General features: G+C 56.1%; 1 protein-coding gene and 1 long non-coding RNA gene across 3 annotated transcripts; both read left to right on the plus strand.

Moving 5' to 3' along the window:
• The first annotated feature begins 421 nt into the window (after nucleotides 1–421).
• Nucleotides 422–3803, plus strand: LOC105880550 (uncharacterized). 2 transcript variants are annotated; one of them, XR_001158294.2, is made up of 2 exons: nucleotides 422–493; nucleotides 3597–3803. It is a non-coding gene; the product is annotated as an uncharacterized LOC105880550 (long non-coding RNA). The 2 variants fall into 2 exon arrangements; XR_012914511.1 differs by lacking the exon at nucleotides 422–493 and adding an exon at nucleotides 1957–2166.
• Nucleotides 3804–20285: 16482 nt separating this feature from the next.
• RD3 (RD3 regulator of GUCY2D) lies at nucleotides 20286–23108 on the plus strand. The gene is made up of 2 exons (XM_012781610.2): nucleotides 20286–20587; nucleotides 22817–23108. The coding sequence occupies exons 1-2, from the start codon at nucleotides 20286–20288 to the stop codon at nucleotides 23106–23108; spliced, it is 594 nt and encodes a 197-aa protein (XP_012637064.2).
• Nucleotides 23109–26404: the final 3296 nt, after the last annotated feature.

Here is a 26404-nt window from a genome sequence, read left to right on the forward strand (position 1 = left end):
CTATGCCATTTGGAAATATTTTATTTTTTAACCTCGGGATTTAGATAAACAACATGACATTTAAAAATAATGGCACTCAGGTGTCATTTTCAGTCTGGGAAACAGGCAGAGAAATTATGTGTCATCACATAGGTGTGCAGTAACCAACTGGGGTCAGAAGCCATGCCCCTGGGTCGTGCTATAATGCCCACCATTGGTCTCTTTCACCTACCCGCACCCTCTCTCTACTCCCCCTTGGGGGAAGCACAGCAAGGGTGCAGGCATTATGGGGGCAGATTTGCAGCCTGCTGGCTCTGGGCTGTGGGGACAGTCACTCTGGGCTGCTCTCTCCGGTGGCTGTTATGGCCTCACCCCTGGACTCATTCTGTGCAGTCTCCTCCCCCTTCTCTCCACCCCATGCAGGGACAGGACTCTGGGTCAGCCTGCCCAGTGAGTCACAGCAGACAGAGGTGCCACACTTAAAGTGAAACCCGGACCTTTGACCTGCAGGCAGGTGGGTGCTGGATTAAAAGTTAAGTGACCTCCTTAACTGCATGGCCATAGGGGGCTAGAGAAAGCAGAATTCCCTGCGGTTTGGAGGTGGGAGATGCTGGGATTTTTGAGCATCTTTCCCGGGGGACCCCCACAGCAGAAGTGGGGGCGCTCTCCTGGCACCCCGGCAGGCTTTAACCTGGCGAGTGGGCTTCAGAGGAGACAGCCTTGGGGTGCCGGGAGAGCGCCCTGACCCTCCTACCCACTACCAGTTCCCAGTGCAGCCGCTCCTAAGGCGCGAGGCGCTGAGCCTGGCGGAGGAAGGGCGACAGCGCTCTCCACGGCGTTGGTCACGCGCCGCTTATTTACTGCCAGTGCATTTGTCTGGTCTCCCGGCAAGGCAGGGCGCGGGGCCCACCTGCCCTGCCTCCCGACCTGGGCTCCCCGAAATAACCCCGCCGGCCGCCTTTGGAAACAGGGCATGCGGGGTGCGCGTGCGTGGCTAAGCCGGCCCAGTCATCTCAGCGGGAGGGTTTACGGCTTTGGGAAAGCACCTTCCCGACACTGTGCCACCGGGCCTGCCCCGCCGGCCTGCCGCGCCCTCGGCGGGAGGGAGCCCTCCGGCCCCGACGGCGCAGACGGGCGCCCCCTGCCGACCGCGAGCGGCACGCGGGCGGGCACGGGCGGCTCTGCTGCGCGAGCTCCGGGGACCCGGCGCCCCCCGCCCCGGGTGCGAGGTCCGGGCTGCAGGGAGCCGCCGCGCCGCGCCGCAGTGACTCAGCGCCCCAGCCCCGACTAACCCTGCGGTTAATGATTAATGTCTCCTCCGGGCAGACGACGTCCAGGGGAGGGAGCCTCGGAGGCGCGTCGGGCCCTGGCTGGGGCGACACTCGCGCCAGGTCTCCAGGTGGCGCCTGGGCTGACTCGCGCCAGGTCTCCAGGTGGCGCCTGGGCTGACGGCTGGCAGCAGGGGAAGGAGCTGAGCCGCCAGGGCGAGCACCCTCTCCCGGACCCTGGTGTCCCCGGGCGTCGCGCTCAGCCCCTTCCCTTACCATGCCCGTCACATACATGATGGACGGCCACCTGCCCATTTTGCAGATGCACAAACTCAGAACGCTGCGGCGAGGCGCCCCGGGCCTCCCACCAGAGATGCAGAGCGGGGAATTAAGACCCACGCCCTAGACACGGGCCCGGGGTCCTTCTACGACCCCTCAGCTGCGCAACTTCAGAGACCCTGACGCCCCAGTGTACCCATTTAGCAACCGCCTGAGCCGAGGAAATGAGAGGTGGCACTGCCCCAGCCCGCAGGGATCAATCCCTGCTCCCTTCTCCGCACGCTCATTATTACCCCAACCGTGACCGGCCGGAAAACCCTGCCAGGGATCGATGTCAAGCTCTCGGGGATAGTAGTTCCTGTTGTAAAATGCTCCTCTGGGCCGAAAGCCACCGTTGGGTGCCGTACTGCCCGGGCCCGCCACCACCCGGGGGGATCTCCGGGCCCAGGGGGTCCAAGGTTCGTCCCGCTGCTGACCACAAGATGTCGCTGCTGCTCACGGTTAGAGGGCACCGAGCAAGCCCAACTCCAGCCCCAGACCTCACCGAATCAGAAGCTCTTGGGGTGGGGCCGGCAACCTGTGATTTTTCACAAGCAGTCCAGGGGATTCTGAAGCATGCGCACATTTGAGAACCACTGGTGTAAGTCACCCTACAGTCCCGCTGCCCCTGAGGTCTTTCCCCCTCTGCCAGGTGGTCGGGGCAATTCAGTCTGTCACCCACCTAGAATTCCCACCCCACTGCCTAGCTTGGGCAGGACCTAGAATCTCAGAACTTCAGTTTCCACAATTGCAAAATGGGGATCATAGTGCCCAGCAGACAGGGCTGTAACGAGGCAAAAACGAGACGGTGTCTGAAATGCATTTGTGAAGGATGAAGAGCTATGCTGTAAGGGTACTTTGTGACTTGCTGATTTTATTCTGAGTGACAAGCTCTAAAGACGGTTCTGAGGGTTCTAGCCTCTCACTTTTCTTCCCTCCAGCATTGCTGTTTCTCTCCCCACCTAGAATCATCTTCCAGCCACCCAGGGAGAGCCACGTTCAGTGCAGCAGCTACGGCTCAGTCATAGCTTCACTTCCATGGAGTAGCCATCGCGTTCCAGAGCCTGAGAGCAGGGCTTTATGGGTGTCGTTTAATCCTCACCAGCCCTATGAGGCAGGTGCTACAAAGGACGCTGATAAGCACACTGAGGCGAAGCACAGAGAGATTAAATAATTTGCCTACAATTGTGTAGCTTGCAAGCAATAGAGCTGGACTTGAACTTGGGCAGTCCGGCATGCGCTCATGCTCTCAATAGCTACAAAATGCCGCCTCCCCTAAGGCTCATTTCCCAAGCTCCTGCCTGTGAGAAGCCGCATGGAGCAGTGGAAAGAGCACTGGGTTGGGAGGCTTGTTTGAGGTCAAGAGTTTGAGACTGGCCTGGGCAACATAGTGAGACCAAATCTCTACAAAAAATAAAAAATTTAGCCAGCTGCGGTGGCGCATGCCTGTAGTCCCAGTTACTCCGGAGGCTGAGGCAGGAGGATCATTTGAGCCCAGGAGTTTCAGGCTGAGATGAGCTATCATGACACCTCTGCACTCTAGCCTGGGTGACAGAGAGAGACCCTGTCTCTAATAAAAAAGAAAGAAAAGGCCGGGCGCGGTGGCTCACGCCTGTAATCCTAGCTCTCTGGGAGGCCGAGGCGGGTGGATTGCTCGAGGTCGGGAGTTCGAAACCAGCCTGAGCAAGAGCGAGACCCCATCTCTACTATAAATAGAAAGAAAATAATTGGCCAACTAATATATATAGAAAAAATTAGCCGGGCATAGTGGCTCATGCCTGTAGTCCCAGCTACTTGGGAGGCTGAGGCAGGAGGATCGCTTGAGCCCAGGAGATTGAGGTTGCTGTGAGCTAGGCTGACGCCATGGCACTCACTCTAGCCTAGGCAACAAAGCAAGACTCTGTCTCAAAAAAAAAAAAAAAAAAGAAAGAAAAGAAAACGTGGTAATAGAGATATCTGGGGATAGGGACAATGGATGGATACCTGAGTTGGGGGGAGGAATTGGCTTATTTTTCTCTCTTTTTTGAGCAGAGTGACTCAGGCACGCCTGTGAAGGTCTGGAGGAAGGGCGCCCAGGCTACAGGAACAGCAAGCGGGGACACCCCCAGGTGGAATCAGTCTTGCTGCACCCGGGGCCAGGAAGAGCCTCCACCTGCGAGGCTGGGCGGAGCCAACGAGAGAGCAGCAGCCAGGTGCCTCCTTTCCTGTCGGCCAAAAATAAAACAAACTCCTCTCTCACCCTCCACCTTCTTCTGCTTTCTGGGGGATCCTTTATGTTTCCTGGCTCCAACACTATAAACCCCTCCTTGGAACTAGGTCCCTGTTTGCCCAGGAAAGTTACAAGGGAGTGGCCCAGTCTGTTTTGCCTTGGGTGGCCAGGGGTGAGCTGATTTATGTCACAAACAAACCATCTGCCCTTGTCTGGCCCAGTAGCTAATCTCTAAGCAGCCCCCCAAATCTTCCTGCCCAACCAGGAACAATTCTACTTTCTGTCTTTTTTTTTTTCTAGAAAGGCTGTGGCAGGTGCAGCAGCCTCCTGGGGGAAGAGGGAGGTGAGGAGACACAAGTCTCTTTTCGTCTCCTCCCAGCCAGGTCCCTCAGCATCCGCTCAGCTGGGGGTACCTGCGTCTGGATGAAGGTGGGGTATGCTGCTTTCCCTGTCTTGTAGCCTGTGGCTAAAGCCAATGTCCCCGACTATATTAGTGCTCTATTGCTGTGTAGCCGGAGTACCACTAACTTTTAGCAGCTTAAAACAACACACAGTAATTATCTCCCAGTTTCTGTGGTCAACAGTCTGGACACAGCTTAACTGGCTCCTCCGTTAGGAACTCACAAGGGTGCCACCAAGGCGTCTGCTGGGGCGTGTTCTTACTCGGAAGCTAGACTGGGGAAGAATCTGCTTCCCAGCTCACTTAGGTTGTTGGCAGAATTCATTCCCTTTGAGGTTACGGGACTGAGCATCCTGGTTCTGGCTGGCTGCAGGCTGGGGACCACCCTCAGCCCCTAGAGGCTGCTGGGAGATCCTCACTGTCTGTGCCTCTCCGGCATGACCGGCTACTCCCCCAAAACCGCACAGACAGTCTCTAGGGCAAGTCGGCTAGCGAGACAGAACCTCATATGAAAGTGAAATCAAATCCATCGTCTTTGCCGTATTCCGCAAGTCACAGTGCCTGCCCACGCTCTTTCTATTTTTATGTATATCCCATTATCCTTAGTCTTTTTCTGAATGATTTGAGAGGAAGCTGTAGACAAAATACCCCTCAAATACTCCAGAGTGTACTTGCCCCCAAATAAGGGCACTCTCCTACACAAACATATAAAATACAACTTTCCGAGTTAAGAAGTCAACAGAGACTCAGCATTACCATCCCTTCTGTGGCCCCTAGAAGTCTCTGATGGCTCCCTTGCTTTGTAACAGCTGATGTTCCAGGTTGGTCTAGTACATTTCTGTCCGTACCTGGAACCAGCATCTTCCCCAGGGAGCCCTCATTATCTCTAGGGATAAATGGCATTTCAAGACCACAGTCTGGGGCCTTTGCATCCATTTTTTAAAAATGTAATTTGGCTTTAGCCCAGGAGTTCGAGACCAGCTTGGGTAACATCGGGAGACCCCCGTCTCTACAAAACAATTATTTAAAAAATTAGCCGAGCGTGGCGACACGTCCCTGTGGTCCCAGCTGCTCAGGAGGCTGAAGAGAGAAGATCGCTCAAGCCTGGAGGAGTTTGAGGCTGCAGTGAGCCGGCATCACACCACTGCACCCCAGCCTAACAGAGCAAGACCCTGTTTCTAAAATAAAATAAAATTTAACTCTATCTTGCGTTGCATGCATTTTAAAAGTATATAAGTAATTTCATAAAACAAAGTATTATAATGGCTGTCATGCATCAGGCAGTCTCTGGAAGAAGGTAAATTATAAACCAGCATACTTTAATAGCACCAAATTTCCCCCAAAGAAGTGGGGGAGGCCTTGTGGGCCCGTGCTAGGGCACTAGTGCACTGAGGCCTCAGTGACTCCTTGGGGACAGAGTGGCTGCTGCCAGGATCTGCAAAATAGCCTGGTCTCCCAGCTGGAGCCCAGAGCTCGAGCGTCTCCGTGTCTGGCTGCTGAGGGAGACAGTGTTTAAGTGGAGAACGAGGCCAGGTGATGAGGGCAGGTGACTCCTGTTGCCATGTTTCCCAGCCCAGGTGGCCCCAGGGACAAGGGCAGGGCGGGAGGAGCCCAGCTGAGCCTTCCCGCAGCCTCTCCAGGCTGCCCCTCCCGGGTGCTCCCTGGCGCCTGACTTCTGCATAAACAGGTAAGAGTCTCAGGGGTCAACAGAGAATTGTCCCTGTCCCTGCCCTGCTCCCGGGCCCCCAGACATCGGAGCTGGGGGCAGTTGAGTTTGCCCCAGTGAACCTTCAGAGATGAAGGATCAATAGGAGCCCTGGGCGGCTGTCCCCAGAGCCCACTCCTTGCTGACTCGGGCAGCCCACTGGGCAGTTCTGTGGGCGACAGGGTTCTGGGCCAGGGTGCACAGATATATGGGGTACAATCCCCTCCCCTCCCATCCCCGGGGTCCCTCCTTGCTCAGCCCACCGAGAACATGTATCACTTGGAAGATTGCCAAAATGCCTCCTCTTCCAAGCTGCCTTCCAGGACTGTAAGAAGAGAAAGTAACACGGCATGCCACCCAACACAGACACGGACACATAGTCACACACACACAGCCCCGCTCCTCACCTCCTCCAAGTACAGTGTCCGTCGCTGTCATGCACAGGGCATCAGGTGCGTTTGGTGTTTGTGACTGAGGCCAAGGGCGTTTATGCCCAGGGGCTTCCGCCTGATATGTTGATGCCACAAAGACAGCATCGGGCAAGGCAGTGGTTTGGAAGGTTTTGTCCTGGCTTTGCTGCTTGCTGTGCTGTATGACAAGCTGCTAGCTCTTTCTGAACCTCTGATCTCAGCAGGTGCGGGGTGAAGGGCATCCAGGCTCCGAGAAGCGCTGACCTTCTAGGATCCTCAGTGCAGCAGCCCGGGGACAGGGACAGGGACGGGGACGAGAGAACAGGGTGTTTTGTGAGGGCAGGGGGGCCCTGGAGGGAGGGGCTGCTCCCCGGGGGTGTCTCCAGGTCTCTGCAGCTCCCAGCCCAGCTGCCCACAGCCTGTCCCCTCCTCTGGCTGGGAGCCCCTGGCGGGCACAGGTGGGGCTGCTTTCGCTACCTGTCGCCAGCAGTGGCGACGGGCCCCGGGGCTGGCACAGGGTCTGCGCCTCGTGTGCACCTTTGTTGAGGAAACGAATGTGGGGTTGGGCGTGCAGGGAGGGGCGGATGTGGTGACTGAAAAACGGAGCACTTAGGGTTCCTGGGGCTAGGAGTTCCAGCGGTTTACGAGTCTATCAGAGAGCACGTTGTGGAGGGGGGAGAAGCTTCTGGAAACAATTGTTCTCAGCCCTTGCACCAACAGCAAGGCATGCACTGACTCGTGGGGAAGGAGTGCGCGGGGCCAGCTCTACTCTTGTCCTTGGCGTGTCTTCTCTGCAGACAGGAGCTGCGGGAAGAGAGGCGACTGTCGCAGGGGGCCCCACGCAGGACAGAGGAAGCCAGAGTCGCTGCTGTGGGTCACAGCTCAGCGTCGCTGCTGTGCCAGCCCCACCCCAGCCAGGTGGACGCTGAGAGAGGTGGCTGGCGGTGTGCCGGGGGGACACCCAGGAGTGGGGCAGGGCCCAGCAGGCCCAGGGCCCAGGCGTCAGGAAACGGGCACTGGTGGTGGCCTGAGGGAGGGGCTGCAAGAGTCACCGTCCGCGGGGACGTGGCAGAGTTTGCTGGGCAGCACAGGGTGCAGAGAAACCTCCCTCGAACTTCTCCACCCAGTTCTCAGCACCCTCTGGGGTAGCAGGGGACGCCGCGGGCACCTGTGCCGTCGAGGGTGGAGCGGACGGTCGGCGAACTCGGGGTGGGCGAACGAGTGAGAAACGCATGACGTCTCTCCCTTTCGTTCCCTTTCGTTCCTCATATATATACATTTTAAGCAGAACGAGGCTAGAAGGAGGAGAGGAGACAGAAGAGGAGCGAGGGAGAGGGGGCTTCAGCCAGCCCGCCGGGGGAGGAGAGCAGTCTCGTCTTCCTGCCGCCAGACACGAGGCTTCCCGCACTGACCGGTGCCTCCGTCTGTTTGGGCTGCTGTGACAGAACGCCATAAACCGGTGGCTTATACATGACAGAAATTCATCCCCCACAGTTCCGGAGGCTGGGGGCTCCAAGACCAAGGTGCCGGCGGACTCAGCGTCTGCGAAGGGCCCACGTCCCAGTTCCTGGACAGCGTCTTCTCGCTGTGACCTCACGTGGTGGAAGGGGCAAGGAGCTCTCCCGGGCCTCTTCCATAGGGCAGGAATTCTGTTCATGAGGGCCCTCCTTGAGACCTAACCCCCCCTCCAAAGGCCCCACCTCGTCATATCATAACCTTGGGAGTCAGGATTTTTTATTTATTTATTTATTTATTCAGACAGAGTCTCTGGGCTAGAGTGCCGTGGTGTCAGCCTGGCTCACAGCAAACTCAAACTCCTGGGCTCAAGCGATCCTCCTCTCCTGCCTCAGCCTCCCGGGTAGCTGGGACTACAGGCACGCACCACCTTGCCTGGCTAACTTTTTCTATTTTTAGTTGTTCTGGCTAATTTTTTTCTATTTATAGTAGAGATGGGGGTCTCGCTCTTGCTCAGGCTGGTCTCGAACTCCTGAGCTCAAGCGATCCTCCCGCCTCGGCCTCCCAGAGTGCTAGGGTTACAGGCGTGAGCCACCGTGCCGGGGCGGGGTGGGGGGGGTGTCAGGATTTTAACATGTGAATTTGAGGGGGACACGGACGTTCAGTCAGTGGTACCTGGAGAGGAGACGTGGCCACAGGAGCAGACAGAGGGCTGCCCAGAGTGACAGGCGTGGGGAGCCGCGCAGGAGTCGCAGGAACATTCTGGCAGTTTAGTTCAACCCCGCTCAGGATTTGGGCTACGCAGAGCTGCAGGACTCGGAACACCCCACGCACAGCTGAGTGTTAGGAACAGCTTGGAACGGTCCCCTCGGCCCGGAAAGACACCAGGAGGAGGGGACAGAGGGAGCACGCACACCCGCACGCTGCTCTCCGCCGACCCCGCCGCAGTCTTTAACCCAGCCTCCCACCCATGCTTCCTAATTCCGCGTCGCCGATTCATTCATCAGATGCCACCGTGGGGCGGCGTTGTGGGCCCCTCGGCGTCTCTGCAGCGGAAGGGCTGCAACTTCCACTGATGCCAGTGGGAGAAAAACCACCACCACCTCTTCTCCCCAGTAGAAATTCAGCGAGGGTAATCGCAAAGCCTCCACGGGCTAATGGATCAAAGTAAGCGACTAGTCCACAGCCACACCCAGCCCCTGTGAGTGATGCACCGAGGCAGCAGGCAGGGGCGGCATGCAGGGGAGGGGCCGGCTGTGTCTAGACTGGGGGTGGTGCTGGAACTCTGCTCATCCATAGGCGAGTCCCTGGCGTCACAGGGTCAGGAGTCCTGCAGCTCCGTCCTGCCTTGGCGTGTGGCTGCAACGGGATCCCTCCCCTGCTGGCTCAAAACTTGGCCTGTGTGGTCTCATTACATTGTGTGTGTGTGTGTGTGTGTGTGTGTGTGTGTGTGTAAGTATTAGGATGAAAACATAACTGCGGGCCAGGCGTGGTGGCCCACGCCTGTAATCCTAGCACTCTGGGAGGCCAAGGCGGGAGGATCGCTCAAGGTCAGGAGTTCGAGACCAGCCTGAGCAACAGCAAGACCCCCGTCTCTACCAAAAATAGAAAAGAAATTAATTGGACAACTAAAAATATATAGAAAAAAAATTAGCCAGGCGTGGTGGCAATGCCTGTAGTCCCAGCTACTCAGGAGGCTGAGGCAGGAGGATGGCTTTAGCACAGGAGTTGGAGGTTGCTGTGAGCTAGGCTGATGCCACGGCACTCTAGTCCTGGCAATGGAGTGAGACTGTCTCAAAATAAAAAAAACAAAAACTATAACTGTGGAAAAGGGATGAACTTTTCCATTCAAACACAGAATGGTCACTAGTACGCCCAAGGCTGTGCACCAGAGAGATAAAAAACTTTGCTCTGAGCCATAACCCTGTCCGTGCTCCCCAGACACCTGCCAGCCTCCCACCGCCCGCCGGTCTGACCCAGCGCCCAGAGGCCTGGCTGGGCACGTGCAGAGGGGAGGGGAAGGGGCTTCCGCAGCCTCAGCCAGCTCCTGCCATCGTGGCCCCATGGAATGGTGCTCTGGAAACACGGGTTGCACGAATGCGTGTGCGACTTGGTCCCTGGCCCCTTCTCGTTGCTTCTGGCGACTTTCCCAAAGGGAAGGCAGAGCCTCCTCCTTCTCCTCCTCCCGCCACCCGCAGTGTGGACTAGCCTCGGCATTTCCGCCCTTGGGTCTCTGCGCCACGCCTCTGCTGGGAGTCCCAGGATGGCGCTGGGGTGCTCACAGGTGGGTTCTCCCTGCCACCCGCCTCAGGCCACTCTGGCCTTGGCTGGCCCTGGGGTGGAGGCCCTGTGGGAACTGTGGGTCAGAGGTCAGCTGCAGCAGCTTCCCCAAGTGGGGGACTCTCCCATCCCTAAGCGACCCTCTCCATCTTGGACTGTCATGCTGTGAACGGGTCCAGATATGGTCCAGCTCCCGTCCCAGGGCCCTGCGTGCTTGAGGGACGAGGAGGAAGGCAGCCGGGCCCAGCCGGATGGAACCGGCCGCAGAGCAAGCGCAGAGCGACACCTCGCACAGGGAAGACGACATCCGACCGCGCAGGCGGCAGGTGGGCGATCTGAGTCCGTTTCAGCAGACGTGGTTTCATTTCTTCTTGGCTGCGCCGTCTGCTTTGTTCTCAACGCAATCAGAACGAGATGTGTCCAAAGGTCACTGCATCACCCAAGACCTACCGCAGTGCCACTTAGAGCCCATCGTGGCACCCCAGCGCCCCCCTCGGGGCAGCGTGCGTCTGTTTCTGTGCCACCGAACGGCTGCCAGGCGCAGGCTGGCACACGCGTGGCCCATAGACCCGACAGTCTGCAAGTGACAGAGTGCTCGGAGAGCAGAGACGGGCAGGAGGCCCAGCCGTGAGCGTGGGATGCTGGGATGCTTCTGCCGGCCCCAAACCTTACCCCAAACACCTCAGAATCGATACTTTATATTCCGTGTTCCCTCTTCCGGTTGGACTTTTTCCTAAGCACAGCCCCTCCTCCGGAAAGTCAGAAGAACCGTTTGCACTTGAGCTTGCCCCGAGGGCAGGAAAGACTTGAGTAGACGAGCAGAGAGAGGGACAGGCAAGGGAGGTGGCAGGGCAAAGTGGACATGTGTCGTCGCAGGGCCCTACCTCAGCAGCCGAGTCGCCCCCCTCCTGCTGGAAGGAGTCGGTGGAGAGAGGGGACCCCCCTGCAGGAGCCCCCACTTGGCGTGGGGGACATCTGCAAGCAGCAAGCGTGCCTGCTGCTCTGCAGAGGGTTGGGTGACACCCAGTTTGTGCCGTGAGTGCGGGCTGGAGGAGTTAGGGCCGGAGTGCCATCCGGACACATCTCAGGTGTGCTGTGTGTGGCTCAGCCGCCCCTTCGGAAGATAAAGCTGCTCCGGGAAAGAGGCTTAGGCGGTCTCCATGGCAACCGCAGCTCAGGGCGGGCCGCCTCCCGGGTTCATCTGGGGAGCTGTGGCTTCAGCCTCCTGGGACACCCCTACCCCTCAGCAAACACCAGCCCCGGCTAGATCCTTCTGGTCAGGGCTGCTTTCTCTCGGCAAAACTTCTGGGAGACAAAAGGAGGGGAAAGCATGAGGTGCCAGCCGGCAGCAGAAGAGAAAAGGAGGGAGAGGCTTAGAATGTCGCCTGCCCTCCCCACTCTGCCCTCCCGAGGCTGCTGAACTTTCTGCCCTTCCCTGAAAAGATCCAGATACTCTCTTCTGCCCAGACTGGGAGGCAAAACGCAGGAGCCTGCTGCAAACTCGCACTTTGGCAGAGGCTGACCTCAGCCAGGTAAGAGGGCGGTGTCCCCAGACCTTCCGCTCCCACACCTGAGAGCAGCCGCACCTGTAGAAGGTGGCGCTGAGGTCGGGAGCCGGGAGGGGTGTCCTCGGGGTGTGGCAGGCTGGGGGCCCGAGAGCAGTGCGCATCCAGGGCCCAGATGGCCACAGGTGGCCCCTTCAGTCTTCCTCAGCTCCACCACGGTTGGCGACCCTGCAGCGTCCTCGGGGCCAAGGCCTGTCCTTGCTTTATAAACTCGCGGGAGGAGGCCGGGGGCAGCAGCTCACGCCTGTAATCCTAGCACTCTGGGAGGCTGAGGCGGGAGGATTGCTTAAGGTCAGGAATTCGAAACCAGCCTGAGTGAGACCCCGTCTCCACTAAAAATAGAAAGAAATTAATTGACCGACTAAAAAATATATATATATATACAAAAAAATGAGCCGGGCATGGTGGCGCATGCCTGGAGTCCCAGCTACTCGGGAGGCTGAGGCAGGAGGATCGCTTGAGCCCAGGAGTCTGAGGTTGCTGTGAGCTAGGCTGATGCCACGGCACTCACTCTAGCCTGGGCAACAAAGCTAGACTCTGTCTCAAAAATAAATAAATAAATAGATAAACTCGCGGGAGGCCATAATGGCGGCACCAGCAAGCCTCTCAGGGAGAACCCAGCCCCAGCGACTTCTCTTCTCTTCCGCTTTTACGGAGGGGACACAGGTGGGGAGACAGGTGAAGCCTAATCAGAGATCCCTGCATGCACCGGAGAACTGCGATTCGGGCACCCACCAGGTCCCAGGCACAGAGCCGGGCTCTACAGAGGCAGCAGTGCCCCAGACACGGGGGTGACGAGTGGGTCTCAGGTTCCTTGACCACAAGTGGCCTGTGAGTCCCCGAAAACACACCCAGGAGAGCAGGCCAGGGCAGACCAGTGCCGCGTGGAGTTCCGGGGAGAAGACCGGGCTTGGGAGGGAAGTCCAGGCTGTGACTTGGGATCGGGGTAGAGTTTCTGGGGGATTGGTCCCCTGCGATTAGGGTCAGTCGGACCCCCGTGCTTGCACCTCTGCCTCAGTGTGCGGAGAGCTGACTGCCATTCTCTCGTGCATTCAGTTAGAGGCCAGAGCGTGCTGGGTGCCAGCAGACCCAGCAATCACAGCTCGCACCCTCGCCGGGTTCATGGCTGTGTGGGGGAGAAACACAACCCAAACAAAGAGAATCATGCCTCTTACAGGTGCCATGATGATGGGCCCTGGTGCCGGGCCCTGGTGGCCTTGGAGATGTGGGGAGGTGGCGGTAGTAAGGGGCAGGCTGCAGGGGCGTCCTGAGAGAGGAGCAGATGTCTGTCTGAGGGGTAGCGGACCCGCAGGCCAGGCCCGGTGAAACCTGGCTTGGTGGATTGCAGGTTTTCCGTGATGGTAAAGAGAAATAAGGTCAATTTGCAATCTGTGAAGTTGGACTCAGGCCTTGGCAAAAACAGGGCTGGGAGGAAGCTTAGCCAGAGAGAGGAGCACCCACTGTCTGCACCTACTAAGAGGCCTCTGCCCAGCCAGGCTGCCTGCTCAGGGACAGCAGGCAGTAAGTGCCGCTCTGTGTCCGTGGCCCTAGCCTGCAGACACTCAGCTCAGCTTCAAGGTGGAGGAGCCTGGGCCAGGTCCCCTGGGTGTGGCTGGCTCCCTTTGCACTGAGAAACCAGCGTTGTTGGCCCAAGGGACTGCACTGTCCTCCACCGGGGGCTGGGGACTGGGGACTGGGGACTGGGGACTGGGGGCTGGGGACGGGGCTGGGCGCTCATAGAGGCACTGTGGCTCTCACCCCTGCAGGGAGGCCAGGCCTGGCTTCCAGCTCTGAGCAAGGCCCCCAGCTCCCCCCGCCCCCCCCCCCAGCCCCCCTCTGACTGCTAACTGCCTGGAACCAGAGACCACCCTTGCCCTGGAGGCCCGGGGGAGGTTTTTCCAGCATAGCTAATGAGCCGCAGCTGGCAGGAGTGTCTCCCGGGGAGCAATGGAAAAGACATTAACCTCGGGGATGTTCAAAAATAGGCTGCAGGGAAGGCTCAGAGAGCGTGCAGGAGGAAAGGGTAATGAAGGGGAAAGGAAGGAGGAGAGAGGAGATCAGGAGAGAGGAGAATAGAAGATAAAGGGTTTGGGTGAGTGACGCCAAGGGCAGACACAGAACACGAGCGGGTTTCCTGCTGTTTCCATGTGAGCACGGCCGCCCCACGAGCTTGCCTTGAAACGGGGATCAGCTCTCCCCACCCCATGAGCAGAAGCCAGGAGCAGGGCTGGGGTCAAGCTTGCAGCAATCCATGAGGTCCTTTATTTCTTGTGCCCTTGACCCCCTTGGGAGTCTGTGAACCCTATAAATACACTGTCAGGAAAAAAAAAATCCTTCTGAATGCAAACAATTAAGTTCATTGATTACAAAGGAAACAGCTCTATTGTAACACAGCTATCAAAATATATTTTAAGAACAATTTGTGGGCCGGGCACAGTGGCTCATCCTTGTAATCCTAGCACTCCGGGAGGCCGAGGCGGGAGGATGGCTTGAGGTCAGGAGTTCAAGATCAACCTGAGCAAGAGTGAGACACCCGTCTCTACTAAATATAGAAAAATTAGCTGGATGTGGCTCATGCCTGTAGTCCCAGCTCCTTGGGAGGCTGAGGCAGGAGGATCGCTTGAGCCCAGGAGTTTGAGGTTGCTGTGAGCTAGGCTGACACCACGGCACTCTAGCCCGAGCAACAGGGTGAGATTCTGTCTCCAAAAAAAAAAAAAAAAAAAAAAAATTGTGATATACCAATATATGAGCATCTCTATCAACATACAAAATAATGGAATCTAGTGACAGATCTAATAAATGCCACAATTTCATAGTAGTGATGAGCTATTGATATTTCAAGAATAACAACTTTAAAGTGTTATGAAAACATCTATGAGCTCTGCTGGAGAAAAAGTCACAGGTGCTACTGATACTACTGTGGTCTGTGGCCCTCAATCGTAACTAAAGGAAATACTACATTTCATTTAAAGGTTAGTGGAAATAAACATGATTTTTTTCCTCCCATTCAATTCATAAATCTCTGAATTCTCCCTAGGGTTCCAGGGTAAGAATCCCTGCATTTAGTGACAATGACAGCCGCAGGTCCAGGTCTAGCACCAGCTCCTCGTTAGTTTATGAAGCACTCACACAGACATTACCTTATTTGATTTTCACAGTAGGTACCTTTATTGCCACCTTACAGATGGGGAAACTGAGGCTCAGAGCCACGAAGCTGACGTGGACACAGGCAGCCTCTGGCAGGGAGGGGGAGGGCACAGGAACTGAATCCAGGGTTTCTCTGCAGAAGCCTGCACAATTTCCCCAACACCAGCCTGAGCTGGGGGGCGAGCAAAGGCAGAGTGGGGGCATAGCCAGGCCACCAAGCACGCCCCTGAGGTCAGAGGCAGTGAGGGTGAGAGTTTGGGACAGGAGAGGTGGGGAGAGGGAACAGAAGGCAGGCGTCCTTGGACAGCAGCAGCCCTGTCCCCACCCCAGCTCTCAGCCCAGGAGGGACACACCTCCCCAAGGCAGTCACAGAGGACCACGAGGTTTGGAGGGGCCCCAGCCCGTCCTCCTAGCTGGCTTTCCTTTCTTCTCTTCTCGCTTTGTGTGTCACTCGATTTGGTCAGCATTCCATCTGTCCCTTCTCCCCAGTTATGGGGCAGGGACAAAGTGACATGCTCTTCAAGTTCACTCTCTGAATTCTTTAGCCATGAATTCATCTGTTTATGTCATAACAATTACAACCCTGATCACTGCACAGGATTTTACAGTTTAGCAAATGTTTCCACATATTTCCTCTCCCTTCAGCCTCCCAGGGACCCGGCAGAGTGGGCTGAGCAGGTGTATTAACCCCATTTTACAGGCCGGGCGTGGTGGCTCACGCCTGTAATTCTAGCACTCTGGGAGGCCGAGGTGGGCAGATCAGGAATTCGTGGTCAGGAGTTCGAAACCAGCCTGAGCAAGAGCGAGACCCTGTCTCTACTAAAAATAGAAAGAAATTAATTGGCCAACTAAAAATATATAGAGAAAGTTAGCCTGGCAAAAAAAAAAAAAAAAGAAAGAAAAGGAATGATCGTTCCGTAATATCCAGCTCATCTTCAAATCTCCCCAGTCATCTTAATTTTTTTATTTTTATTTTATTTTATTTTTTTGAGACAGAGTCTTGCTTGTTGCCCAGGCTAGAGTGAGTGCCGTGGCGTCAGCCTAGCTCACAGCAACCTCAAACTCCTGGGCTCAAGCAATCCTTCTGCCTCAGCCTGCCGAGTAGCTGGGACTACAGGCATGCGCCACCATGCCCGGCTAATTATATATATATATATATATATATACATATATATATATATATATATATTAGTTGGCCAATTAATCTCGCTCTTGCTCAGGCTGGTTTCGAACTCCTGACCTGGAGCAATCCGCCCGCCTCGGCCTCCCAGAGTGCTGGGATTACAGGCGTGAGCCACCGCACCCGGCCCATCCTAATTTTTTAAAACAAGGACTCTGTCAATGTCCATGCATTTGAGGCGGATAGCTAGTGCCATTGACTGAGCGGGGGGCAGGCTTTCTTCGTGGGAGGGCTCTGAGGCCACCGTGGCACTGTCGTGGGCTGGTGGCCAGTGGGAGGGTGAGGGGCCTGGAGCTGGCGCCGAGGGGTTGGCTCTGTCAGTCCAGAGCACGCAGGGGCAGAGCCCGAACTGAGCACTGCACCGGGAAGGTCACTCTTGCTGCTGTTGAACAGACTTCGCCCGGTTCCACGTCACTCCCGTGGCCACCCCGTGGGTCAGGTCCCAGGACGCCCTTTGGCGTCCATCTGGCCTGCCACCTGCCTCTCTGTCCCTGTTCCCCCCTGCTCCCTTCCGCCCTCTCTCTCTCCCGCCCTCCTTTGCCCTTAAGAACTTAATCAGACCCGCCGAAGAGCCTCCTGGGAGAACAGCTGGCCCCAGGGACAGAAATAGCTCCAGCAGAAACCTTGTCCCGCCAAAGCCTCCAGCCCTGGCCAGGGCTGAGGGGAGCACGGAGCGCAGGGAGGAGAAAATTCAGAACACCCTCCTCCCCCGTGGGCCCCACACCTGAGGACTCAGGTGGGACCGCCCCGCCCAGCCCCTGCCACCAGGCGTAGGGCGAGGCGAGTGGCAGGGCGCCCGCCTTGGAGGCCTGAGGTCAGGGGCAGGAGCCTGACACCCAGGGAAGAGGGACCCCTCGCGGCTGTGCTCAGGCCGCACTCCATCCTTCTGGCCTCACCCCCTTCGTGGCCAGGAGTCTGGGGGTGCAGGAGACATGCCCACGCTGGGGTCCCCGCCCACGTCCCCGCAGAAGCAGGCCCCTCCTGCAGGCCCGAGCTCCCGAGGGCAGACAGCACCGCCAGTGTGGACAACCCCAGGGCGGAGGGTGGCCACCGGGCGACTGTTTGTGGGGTGTGGGGGGCCTGGGATGCGAGAGCTGGGCCGGGGGGCAAGGCCCCTCCCAGCGTGGGACAGAGCTGGGACAGGCCGAGGGCTGGGAGCCGGCTCAGCCCACACTGCCCTGGGCCCCGGGGGAGCTCGGAGGAGACCGGGAACCCCCAGTCTGAACCTGACCTTCAAGCGGTCTCCAGGGTTTATGAGACGAGGAAGGAAGCAGGACACATGTGTTTCATAGCACGTTAGCCTACTTCGTTACATACATACTGAGACATGTAAATGTGTCCACAATATTTATATTTACATAAATATAATTTTGTAATCTATTTAAAATGCACATTTGTAAAGTATAGAACAATTAGATAGATTATTTGAGAAATAATTATGTTAATGATATTATCTAATTATTTAGGATAATCTTATGACTTTATACTGACTTTCCATTTATACAGTGTATGTTTGTGTGTCATCTATCTATCTACGACGTGTGGCTCTGGTCTGTGCACAGACGTGAGGGGGGACCCTGCTGTCCAGCCCCCGGTGCCCTGGCCAGGACTTATCTGGCCTCGGTGTGAGATTCTGCGGCCAGCTTGCCCTCTCTAGAAAGTTCTCTTCAGTGTCTCCCACTTCTTCTCTCACACAGGGGGACCTGACACAGGGGGACCCCTCTGGCCGAGCCACTCCCTTGCTTTCTTCCTTCAGCTAGACTGCAAACCCAGACTGAGAAGGACAAAAGGCCCCTAAGGAGAGCAAAGCTCGACCCAAGGATGAGTTCCTCAAAGTGGGTCTTAGGAAGGGTGAGGAATTTTGGGGTGCGAAGAGGCTCCCTAGGTAGATTTGTGGCCTAGCTGTATAACTCACACACACACACACACACACACTCCAGTGACTAAAGCACCACACGGCAACCCTACCTATCAGTCTAAGATTAATCCAAATAAGTTAGAAAATAAGGATGACTCCATTTATTTATGGATGCCCATTGCATATCTGCTGTGGGCCTGATCCTGTGTTGGGTGCTGGGTGCTGGGTCCTGGGTGCTAGGCACTGGGAGCTGGGTCCTGGATGCTAGGTGCTAAGAGCTGGGTCCTGGGTGCTGGGAGCTGGGTGCTGAGAGCTGGGTCCTGGGTGCTAGGAGCTGGGAGCTGGGTCCTGGGTGCTGAGAGCTGGGTCCTGGGTGCTGGGAGCTGGATGCTGAGAGCTGGGTCCTGGGTGCTGGGAGCTGGGTGCTGAGAGCTGGGTGCTGAGAGCTGGGTCCTGGGTGCTGGGAGCTGGGTGCTGAGAGCTGGGTCCTGGGTGCTGGGAGCTGGGTGCTGAGAGCTGGGTCCTGGGTGCTGGGAGCTGAGTCCTGGGTGCTGGGAGCTGGGTGCTGAGAGCTGGGTCCTGGGTGCTGGGAGATGGATGCTGAGAGCTGGGTCCTGGGTGCTGGGAGCTGGGTGCTGAGAGCTGGGTCCTGGGTGCTGGGAGCTGGGTGCTGAGAGCTGGGTCCTGGGTGCTGGGAGCTGGATGCTGAGAGCTGGGTCCTGGGTGCTGGGAGCTGGATGCTGAGAGCTAGGTCCTGGGTCCTGGGTGCTGGGAGCTGGGTCCTGGGTGCTGGGAGCTGGGTGCTGGGAGCTGGGTGCTGGGAGCTGGGTGCTGAGAGCTGGGTGCTGGGAGCTGGGTGCTGAGAGCTGGGTCCTGGGTGCTAGGAGCTGGGTGCTGGGAGCTGGGTCCTGGGTGCTGGGAGCTGGGTGCTGGGAGCTGGGTGCTGAGAGCTAGGTCCTGGGTCCTGGGTGCTGGGAGCTGGGTCCTGGGTGCTGGGAGCTGGGAGCTGGGTGCTGGGAGCTGGGTGCTGGGTGCTGGGAGCTGGGTGCTGGATCCTGGGCAGGACAGTGCACAGTCCGGGTTTGTCGCGCAGCCTAGAGAGGGAGGTGGCACACAGGCCACCCGGCATGCGAGACCAGCCGTGAGGGGCCAGCGGGAGCGGCCTGGCGGCAGGGGAGGGAGGGTCAGGGCGTTCTCAAGAAGGAAGCAGAGTGGACGCGGAGCCGCCTGAGAAAGGGCCCTGAAGCCACTCGGGAAGGTCTGAGTTCGGTCTCGAGGGTGCTCGGGAGCCGCGGAAAGGCTGAGCGTCGCGGAGACTGGACTCGGGGTGATTTGGGGACAGGCCCCGGGCGCTCTCACTAACGGACGCTCCTCCCCGCATCAAACAGCAGCAAACGAATCCTTGTCACTGTTTCAAAACATATCTGGAAGGAGTTTTATAACTGACTTAGAATCATTATCCATTTCTGCGTGTGTGTTTTGAAGCCAGTGCGGCGTTGGGGTGAGGGGCCGGCGGGCCCTGGAGCGGGCAGCTGCCCAGGGCAGCGGAGCAGAGCTGGTGTCCGGGCGGACCGGGCGGCTTGCGGGCGGGGACAGCGCTCACAGAGCTGCGACTCGGCCCAGCAGCCCTTGCAGGAAGGAGTGACCTGCGCGGACTCAGGCGTGTCCAGTGAACACCCGACATGCCACCCTTCCCTCTTCTGGTGTTAAGCATCAAAAACACCAACGACCCAGGAAAGGGGACACATTCCATTGCAACAGCTCCCTGTGCCTAAAGTGACGAGATCCCCTGGCCCCAGGCAGAGGCTCCTGCTGCTCACGGCTCTCAGGACAGACGGCCGGTCCGTCCCTGAGCCTTCCCTGCCCTCTCCTCCTCTGCAGGCGCTGGTTACCCTCCCCCACCAGCGCTGCTCTAAGCGTCCCCGTCACAGTCACCGCTTTGCGCCGATGTCACGGCTTTTACTCACCCAGTCTCGCACCTCCTGGAGAGCAGGGTCCCTGCCTTGGTCGCACTACTCTGTGCTTGCCCCAGTGCTCGAGTAATGCTTGCGGAATGAATGAATGAATGAATGAATGATGCACGAAAAACGATGTCAACCCCAGGCAGTTCTGAGTGTCCTTCAGCGGTAGGCTGAAGGCATGTAGAAACTTCGGGTGTTTCCTGTTAGGTTGACATAGGATGTTGGCATCTGTTCTAAACGCGTGAGTATCTGTGTGTTTTCCTCTCAAATCACAGGTGTGAGATTGTGCTCAGCCATGCCCAGTGTGTCCCCCGCTCTGTCTGGAGTTGGTGGGGACCAGGAGGCACCCTGGGCTCGATCACAGGGACAGAGTTAGAAATGATGGCTCAGAGAGGTTAGGTGACCTACCCGAGGTCACCCAGCTGGGAGGGCAGCGTGGATCTTCTCACCTGGGGCCCCCCCACGAGCCCCCCCCCAGTTCTCCGCCCTCCTACCTGGCAGAGGGGCCCAGGAGAGACCCACTCCTGCCCTGTCTCGCAGGCCCGGGGCCATGTCCCTCATCCCCTGGCTGCGGTGGACGGAGGCCCCGCCCCGGCTGTCCTCGCGGAGCCGGAGCCGGGCGGAGCTGGTGCTGGAGACGCTGATGATGGAGCTGGCGGGGCAGATGCGGGAGGCGGAGCGGCAGCAGCGGGAGCGCAGCCACGCGGGCCGCAAGGTGTGCACCGGCGCGGACTACAGCTGGCTGGCCAGCACGCCGCGGCCCGCCTACGACCTCAGCCCCGGCGAGCGGCTGCAACTGGAGGACGTGTGCGCCAAGATCCACCCCTCCTACTGCGGGCCTGCCATCCTCAGGTGAGCGGGGACCGGACCATGGCCGGGCCGCCGGCTCTGGGGACAGTGGCGGCAGCGCTAGGGCCCGAGGCCACAGGACTAGAGCCGCGGGTGTAGACGACCCAGTTACGTGTGAGAAGGAGCAGGGGAGGAAAAGGAATCTGAGAGAGGCCAGGGGGTACGAGGCCAGGGCTGGAGTCCAGAGGGGGGCAGGGGGCAGCTCCTGGAGGAAAGTGAGTGTTGACATGAGAGAACCCAAGGCCTTGGGCTTCCTGCTCTCCCTGCTGGCTTGTCACCATCCTGGATTTGGGCACGGCTGCCTCCTTCTCCTTTGCCAGTTTATCTTCAATATCGCCTTCTTGGAGAAGTCTTCCCAGACGACATCTCCAAAATTGGTTTCTTAATTACCCTATTTTATTTTTTTCATAGTATTTTATTTTTATTTTATTTTTTTTTATTTTAGCGTATTATGGGGGTACAAGTGTTAAGGTTACCCTATTTTATATTAGCTTGCACACCGGTCTGCCTACGGGGTGTGTGTGTGTGTGTGTGCCCACACGCAGGAAGGGCTCAGAGCTTGAGGGCACTGAACATTTAGAGCTTGGGTTCAGCAGTGTTCCTGAATATAAAAGTAGTTGTATAAACGTAAGCCCTGGCCACATACGGGCCTGTCTCGGTGCGATTGGTATTACAGTCAAAGAAGCATCAGTTCCAAACAACCAAGAGAAATATCAAAATAATTTCAGTTCTTTAACTGCATTCCTCAAGTTCTTCATCTGCACTTCTCCTTGTAAAGGAGTATAAACCCACAATCAAACATTTAAAAATTCCCCTTAGTCTCCCCAAATCTTCCCTCACTCATCACTTTAATCAACACCAGCATCTGCAGTACACCTTTTTCTTCGGAATTCTCCTTAAAAGCTCCTCTCCTTCAGCCTCCTCCACACTCCTTCAGTTCTGTAGTCTTTTTTTTTTTTTTTTTTTGAGACAGAGTCCCACTTTGTTGCCCAGGCTAGAGTGAGTGCCGTGGCGTCAGCCTAGCTCACAGCAACCTCAAACTCCTGGGCTCAGGTGATCCTCCTGCCTCAGCCTCCCGAGTAGCTGGGACTACAGGCATGCACCACCATGCCCGGCTAATTTTTTCTATATATTTTTAGTTGGCCAATTGATTTCTTTCTATTTTTAGTAGAGATGGGGTTTCACTCTTGCTCAGGCTGGTTTTGAACTCCTGACCTTGAGTGATCCTCCCGACTCAGCCTCCCAGAGTGCTAGGATTACAGGCGTGAGCCACCGCGCCTGGCCGGTTCTGTAGTCTTTTTTACCACCCCCTCTCCTTCCTCCAGGCTGAGAACCTCCCCCTCTCCTAGTTTTTTATTCTGCCCCATGGAAGCCCCCAAAGTGCATCCATCCCACAAGCACCTGGGGACAGGGCTGGGGTGGAGTCCCAGGGGCTGCTGATGAGGCCTGAGCTGGGAAACCAAACCCACAGGTGAGGGGATGGCTGGGAACACTCACACGGGCACGAGCTTCTTGTCTCATTTCTGGTCTCGAGTCACCGATGAGAAGTTTGCGGAGTCCCGACTGTCGGTCTGGTGGCGGGAACCGGGGTTAAATAGACTTGCTGACGTTAATTCTCCAGCTCCGGGCAAAGCCATTCTGGGCAGAGGAAAAGCCTGGGCAAGCACACAGGGACCCGGGAGAACCTGGGCTGTGGAGGGCACACGTGACTCTTCTGGGACGCAGCAGGGGACCCCCCTGCGCGTGGCAAACAGCTCACCCCACCCAGAAAGTGACAGGCACTGTGGGGGGAATCTCCCAGGGCAGCGGCATCACCAGATACACATTGCAGAGGGACCGTGCTGGCAGCAGGTGGAGAAGGGGTGGGTGAGGGTGGGCCTCAGTAGGACGGCCACAGTGGAGGGCGCCCCTGCGTGCTCTGGCGTGACAACCTCGGGTAAGTGTCAGGATCTTTTCACGCATTAGCTCATTAAATCTCAGAAAAAGGGTAGCTGTGACCCCAGTTTACAGATGGGGAAGCTGAAGCTCGCAGAGGCCAGGCGGGGCAGAGCCGGGATTTGAACTCAGGATTGCAGGAAGCAGTAGCAGCAATGCGGGGTGGGACCTGATTCTCTCCAAGAGCAGGGGGGAGTGGACGAAATGGGGACCTACCCGGAGGATGCGCTGGGGCCGCTGGGGGTTAGAGGCTGGCTTGCTCCCGGTGGCCCCACTGCGCCCTCCTGTCCCGCCCAGGTTCCGGCAGCTGATGGCAGAGCACGAGCCCCAGGTGCAGGAGGTGTCCCGGCTCTTCCGCTCGGTGCTGCAGGAAGTGCTGGAGAGGATGAAGCAGGAGGAGGAGGCCCACAAGCTGACGCGGCAGTGGAGTCTGCGGCCCCGCGGCAGCCTGGCCACCTTCAAGACGCGCGCGCGCATCTCCCCGTTCGCGAGCGACATCCGGACCATCTCCGAGGACGTGGAGCGGGACGCGCACCCGCCGCCCCGGACCTGGAGCATGCCCGAGTTCCGGGCGCCCAAAACCGACTGACCCCCGCCACTCCCCTGCTCAGGAGCTGAGCCACCAGCAGGAGGGCATGATGGGCTGGTGACCTGGTCGCTGGGTCCGGAACCTCCCACCCACCCCTGATGAGCAGAACAAAGAGGTGACCCCATCCCAGGACATTGCTGTACGATGGAGCCACCTCTCCTCGCCCCACCCTCTTCCTCTGGCCACAAAGCCGGACGGAGACTTGGGGCGGCATGGGGTCCCCTCTCCCTGCACAAGTCTGTTGGAGCAGCCGCTTCCACGACTGACAGGTTCAAGGTCTTGGCTGACAGACCGCAGCCCTGTCCCCTGCTTTTGCCCAGAAGAGGGAGAGAGTTGCCCTGCCTTTTTGCAAGACCTGAGTTCCCACCCCAACTTCAGGGATGTCCCACTCACCCCTACTCTGTGGGTGATAAGGGACCTGTTGGGTGGTGTCCATTCTCTGCTGGCGACTGGCTGATCTCACCCCTGCAGGTGGGTCACGGCCGCATGGGCGGGCAGAGCTGGAAGGGACCAGGGAGACCATTAGATCCACTCTCTTCAGCTAGTCAGTGGGGAAACTGAGGCTCAGAGAGGGACACACTTCTTCTGCCTTAAACTGTAGCCAGGTCCCCATGGGCAGTGAGATTGTCCCTGCACCAACAGTCTCTGGCCCTGAGTCCTTGAATCCTGGGCTATGATGGGACAGGACCAAAGGCTACATCTCTACCTACTTGTGGTCTGATTCATCCCTTACCTTGGCACTAGGGTAGGGGTCTAAGCTGCTTTCCAAGAAAAGTAGCTGGGGGAGGAGGTGGGTTGCCTGTGACCCCACCCCACAGTGTCATTGTAAGACGCAGCTAATGCCCAGTGGCTCCCTCCTAGAGGCCAAGCTTCAAGGCCTCAGACTTGCTGCTCTGAAGAGCCCAGCTCTCCATACAGGAAGTCACACCTGCTCTCCGGCTTTCCCCAGGAAGCGATGCCCAAACCCCTAATGACCTCAAGGCACCTGAGTGGAATGTTCTAGAAGAGCTTTGTACAAGCTTCACTGTCCTTCTGTTTTCTGACATGGTTAGATCTTGATGATGGGCATGTGGATTACTCATGGCAGGGATCACGTATGGCAAATTTGGAAGGCCAGGCGGCCTCCCCACACACTCTGAGGTTGAAGTGGGGTGTAAGGGGATGGGTGGGCAAGTGTCTGCCCCAACTACCAGGGCATGCTCAGAAAATGCAAGTGGATCTTACTAGCAGTCTAAATAAAAGGCCAGGAGGAGATACATCAACAGGGGGAAAATCTATGTGTTCCCTGACCAAGCTCATTGGGAAAACAATTTCTTCTTTAATGATCTGGTTTTGGATTATTTTCACTCGAATCTGGACAGAGAATCACTATTGGGGAAAACCTCTCACAAACACTATCAAGTGAATTGGCTTAGTAACCTCACTGGTGCAAGTTGAGAATCACTTAAATTAAAATATACACCTTAAACATCTTACCTATTTTATTTGAGGACATAAAAAAGTTCATTCAGTTGCCAAATTTTTGATGTAGGTCCAAATTGTGTTCCCTTTTTTTATGATGTGTGTGTATATGTTGTCTGGTGGGAATTCTGCACTTAAGTTTTACTGGTTTGCATTCTTTAATCGTAACTCTAAGACTAACGGCATAAGTTTTGGGACGAGCAGAAGCGACCCTTGGTAAGCAGACGACTCTGTTGGTAGAGCAAAAGCATTGGGGGAGAACTAGAGAAAGGCCCACAAGCTGTGAGCTTTCTGGGCGCCCTGGGTGCGGGCCGGTGTGTATTTTCGAGGGGATGTTCAGAGAAGGCCAGGTAAGAGGATGTCTACTGTTTCCCTCCTCCCATACCACCCTACACGTACCTCTTCTCCCTAAAGATAGGAAGACCCAAGGCTTTCAACGTGGTGTTCTTGTTTGAGTTTAAGTAACTGGCTGCCACCGAAAACCTTCCCTGCCAACCTCACCTATGACGGAGAGAACCCACTGGCCTCCGCAGACACTGGTTGTCCTGGTGCAGCCGCCCCCAGCTGGTGGCACTCCAATCCGTGAGGGTCCAGACGCTGTTCCTCTGGATTCGGGTTGTTAAAAGAAACTAACGATGTCTGCTTCCATTTCTATTTTTAAAAACACAGTAACCACCAATAAAAGAACAAAAGAGTCTGGGAGCCTCCTTGGGAGTATCTGACGAGTGGCTGGTGGCATCCGGAGGGTGTGGGTACGACACGCTCCATTGGGACACATAGCCTGTCTACACTCAGCTCAACACCACCAGCTGCCACAGGGATTGGGTGGGGTTGGAGCACTCGGTGACTACATTTTTTTAACTTTATTGTTTTTTTTTAAAAACTTGTTAATTATGAAAATTTTCAAAGACACAAAAAAGGAGAGGGAAAAATTTAAGGAGCTTCATATACCCATAATCAACGTCTAGTAGTTACAAATATTTTACCATATTTGCTTTATCTATTTTTTTGTGAAGTATTTTAAGATAAATCCCAGACGTCATGACATTACACCCCTAAATACTTGAGTATGCACTGCACAGAAATAAGAATTTTTTCCTACATAACTATACCACCATTATCACTCCTAACAAACCCAGTCCATATTCAAATTTCACACTTCCCAACAAATGGTTCTTGCAGTTTATTTCTTTGAATGAGGGTCTAATCAACACTCTGAAAGGAAAGTTACAATTTGTTTTATACTTGGTCATATAGTGGCATTTAATTCCACAATGAAGCATTGTTTAAAGACAGAGTGCTTATGGAACATTCATGTTGACATGCAATAAGTTAATGACTGCACACAAATGATAATAGTTCTGCAAATTAGCCTAAAGATGCTCTTTACTCAGATTCTTGTTCTAGTCATTTGGTTAAAATTCTTCCATTTGGTTACATCCAAGATTCCCTCATACTTTGAAAAGTCATGTTAAAAAATGATAGCGACACTATACCTAATCTAACTTTTCCTTTGATAGGTCCATCCATAGGTTTTGTTTTCTGAGACATACTTGCAAATAGCAACCTAAAACCGTCTCCCCTTTTCTTGCTCTTTAGAAACAAAACACTAACATTTACCAAAATAACTTAGGGGAAATCTCAAGAGTTCCAATAGTAGGTAATGAAAAAAGTTTATGTCTGTTTTTGATGCCATCATTCGCCATGTAATTCAGGTAATGTCTTAATATTCATATTGTCCCCCAACAAAACACAATATGTTACTTCAAAATTTATTCACCAACAAATCTTTTTTAGACAATTATTTTAAATTAACACCCTGACTCATTTGTTAA

The sequence above is a fragment of the Microcebus murinus genome, chromosome 23 (genome assembly GCF_040939455.1).
Source record: "Microcebus murinus isolate Inina chromosome 23, M.murinus_Inina_mat1.0, whole genome shotgun sequence".
Lineage (NCBI taxonomy): Eukaryota > Metazoa > Chordata > Mammalia > Primates > Cheirogaleidae > Microcebus > Microcebus murinus.

What these genes read in the sequence shown, in the direction of transcription:
- RD3 (XM_012781610.2), top strand. Translation starts at nt 20,286, where the DNA reads ATGTCCCTCATCCCCTGGCTGCGGTGGACGGAGGCCCCGCCCCGGCTG. An exon ending in TGCGGGCCTGCCATCCTCAG is followed by an intron (nt 20,588 to 22,816) that starts GTGAGCGGGGAC and finishes TGTCCCGCCCAG; the next exon opens with GTTCCGGCAGCTGATGGCAG.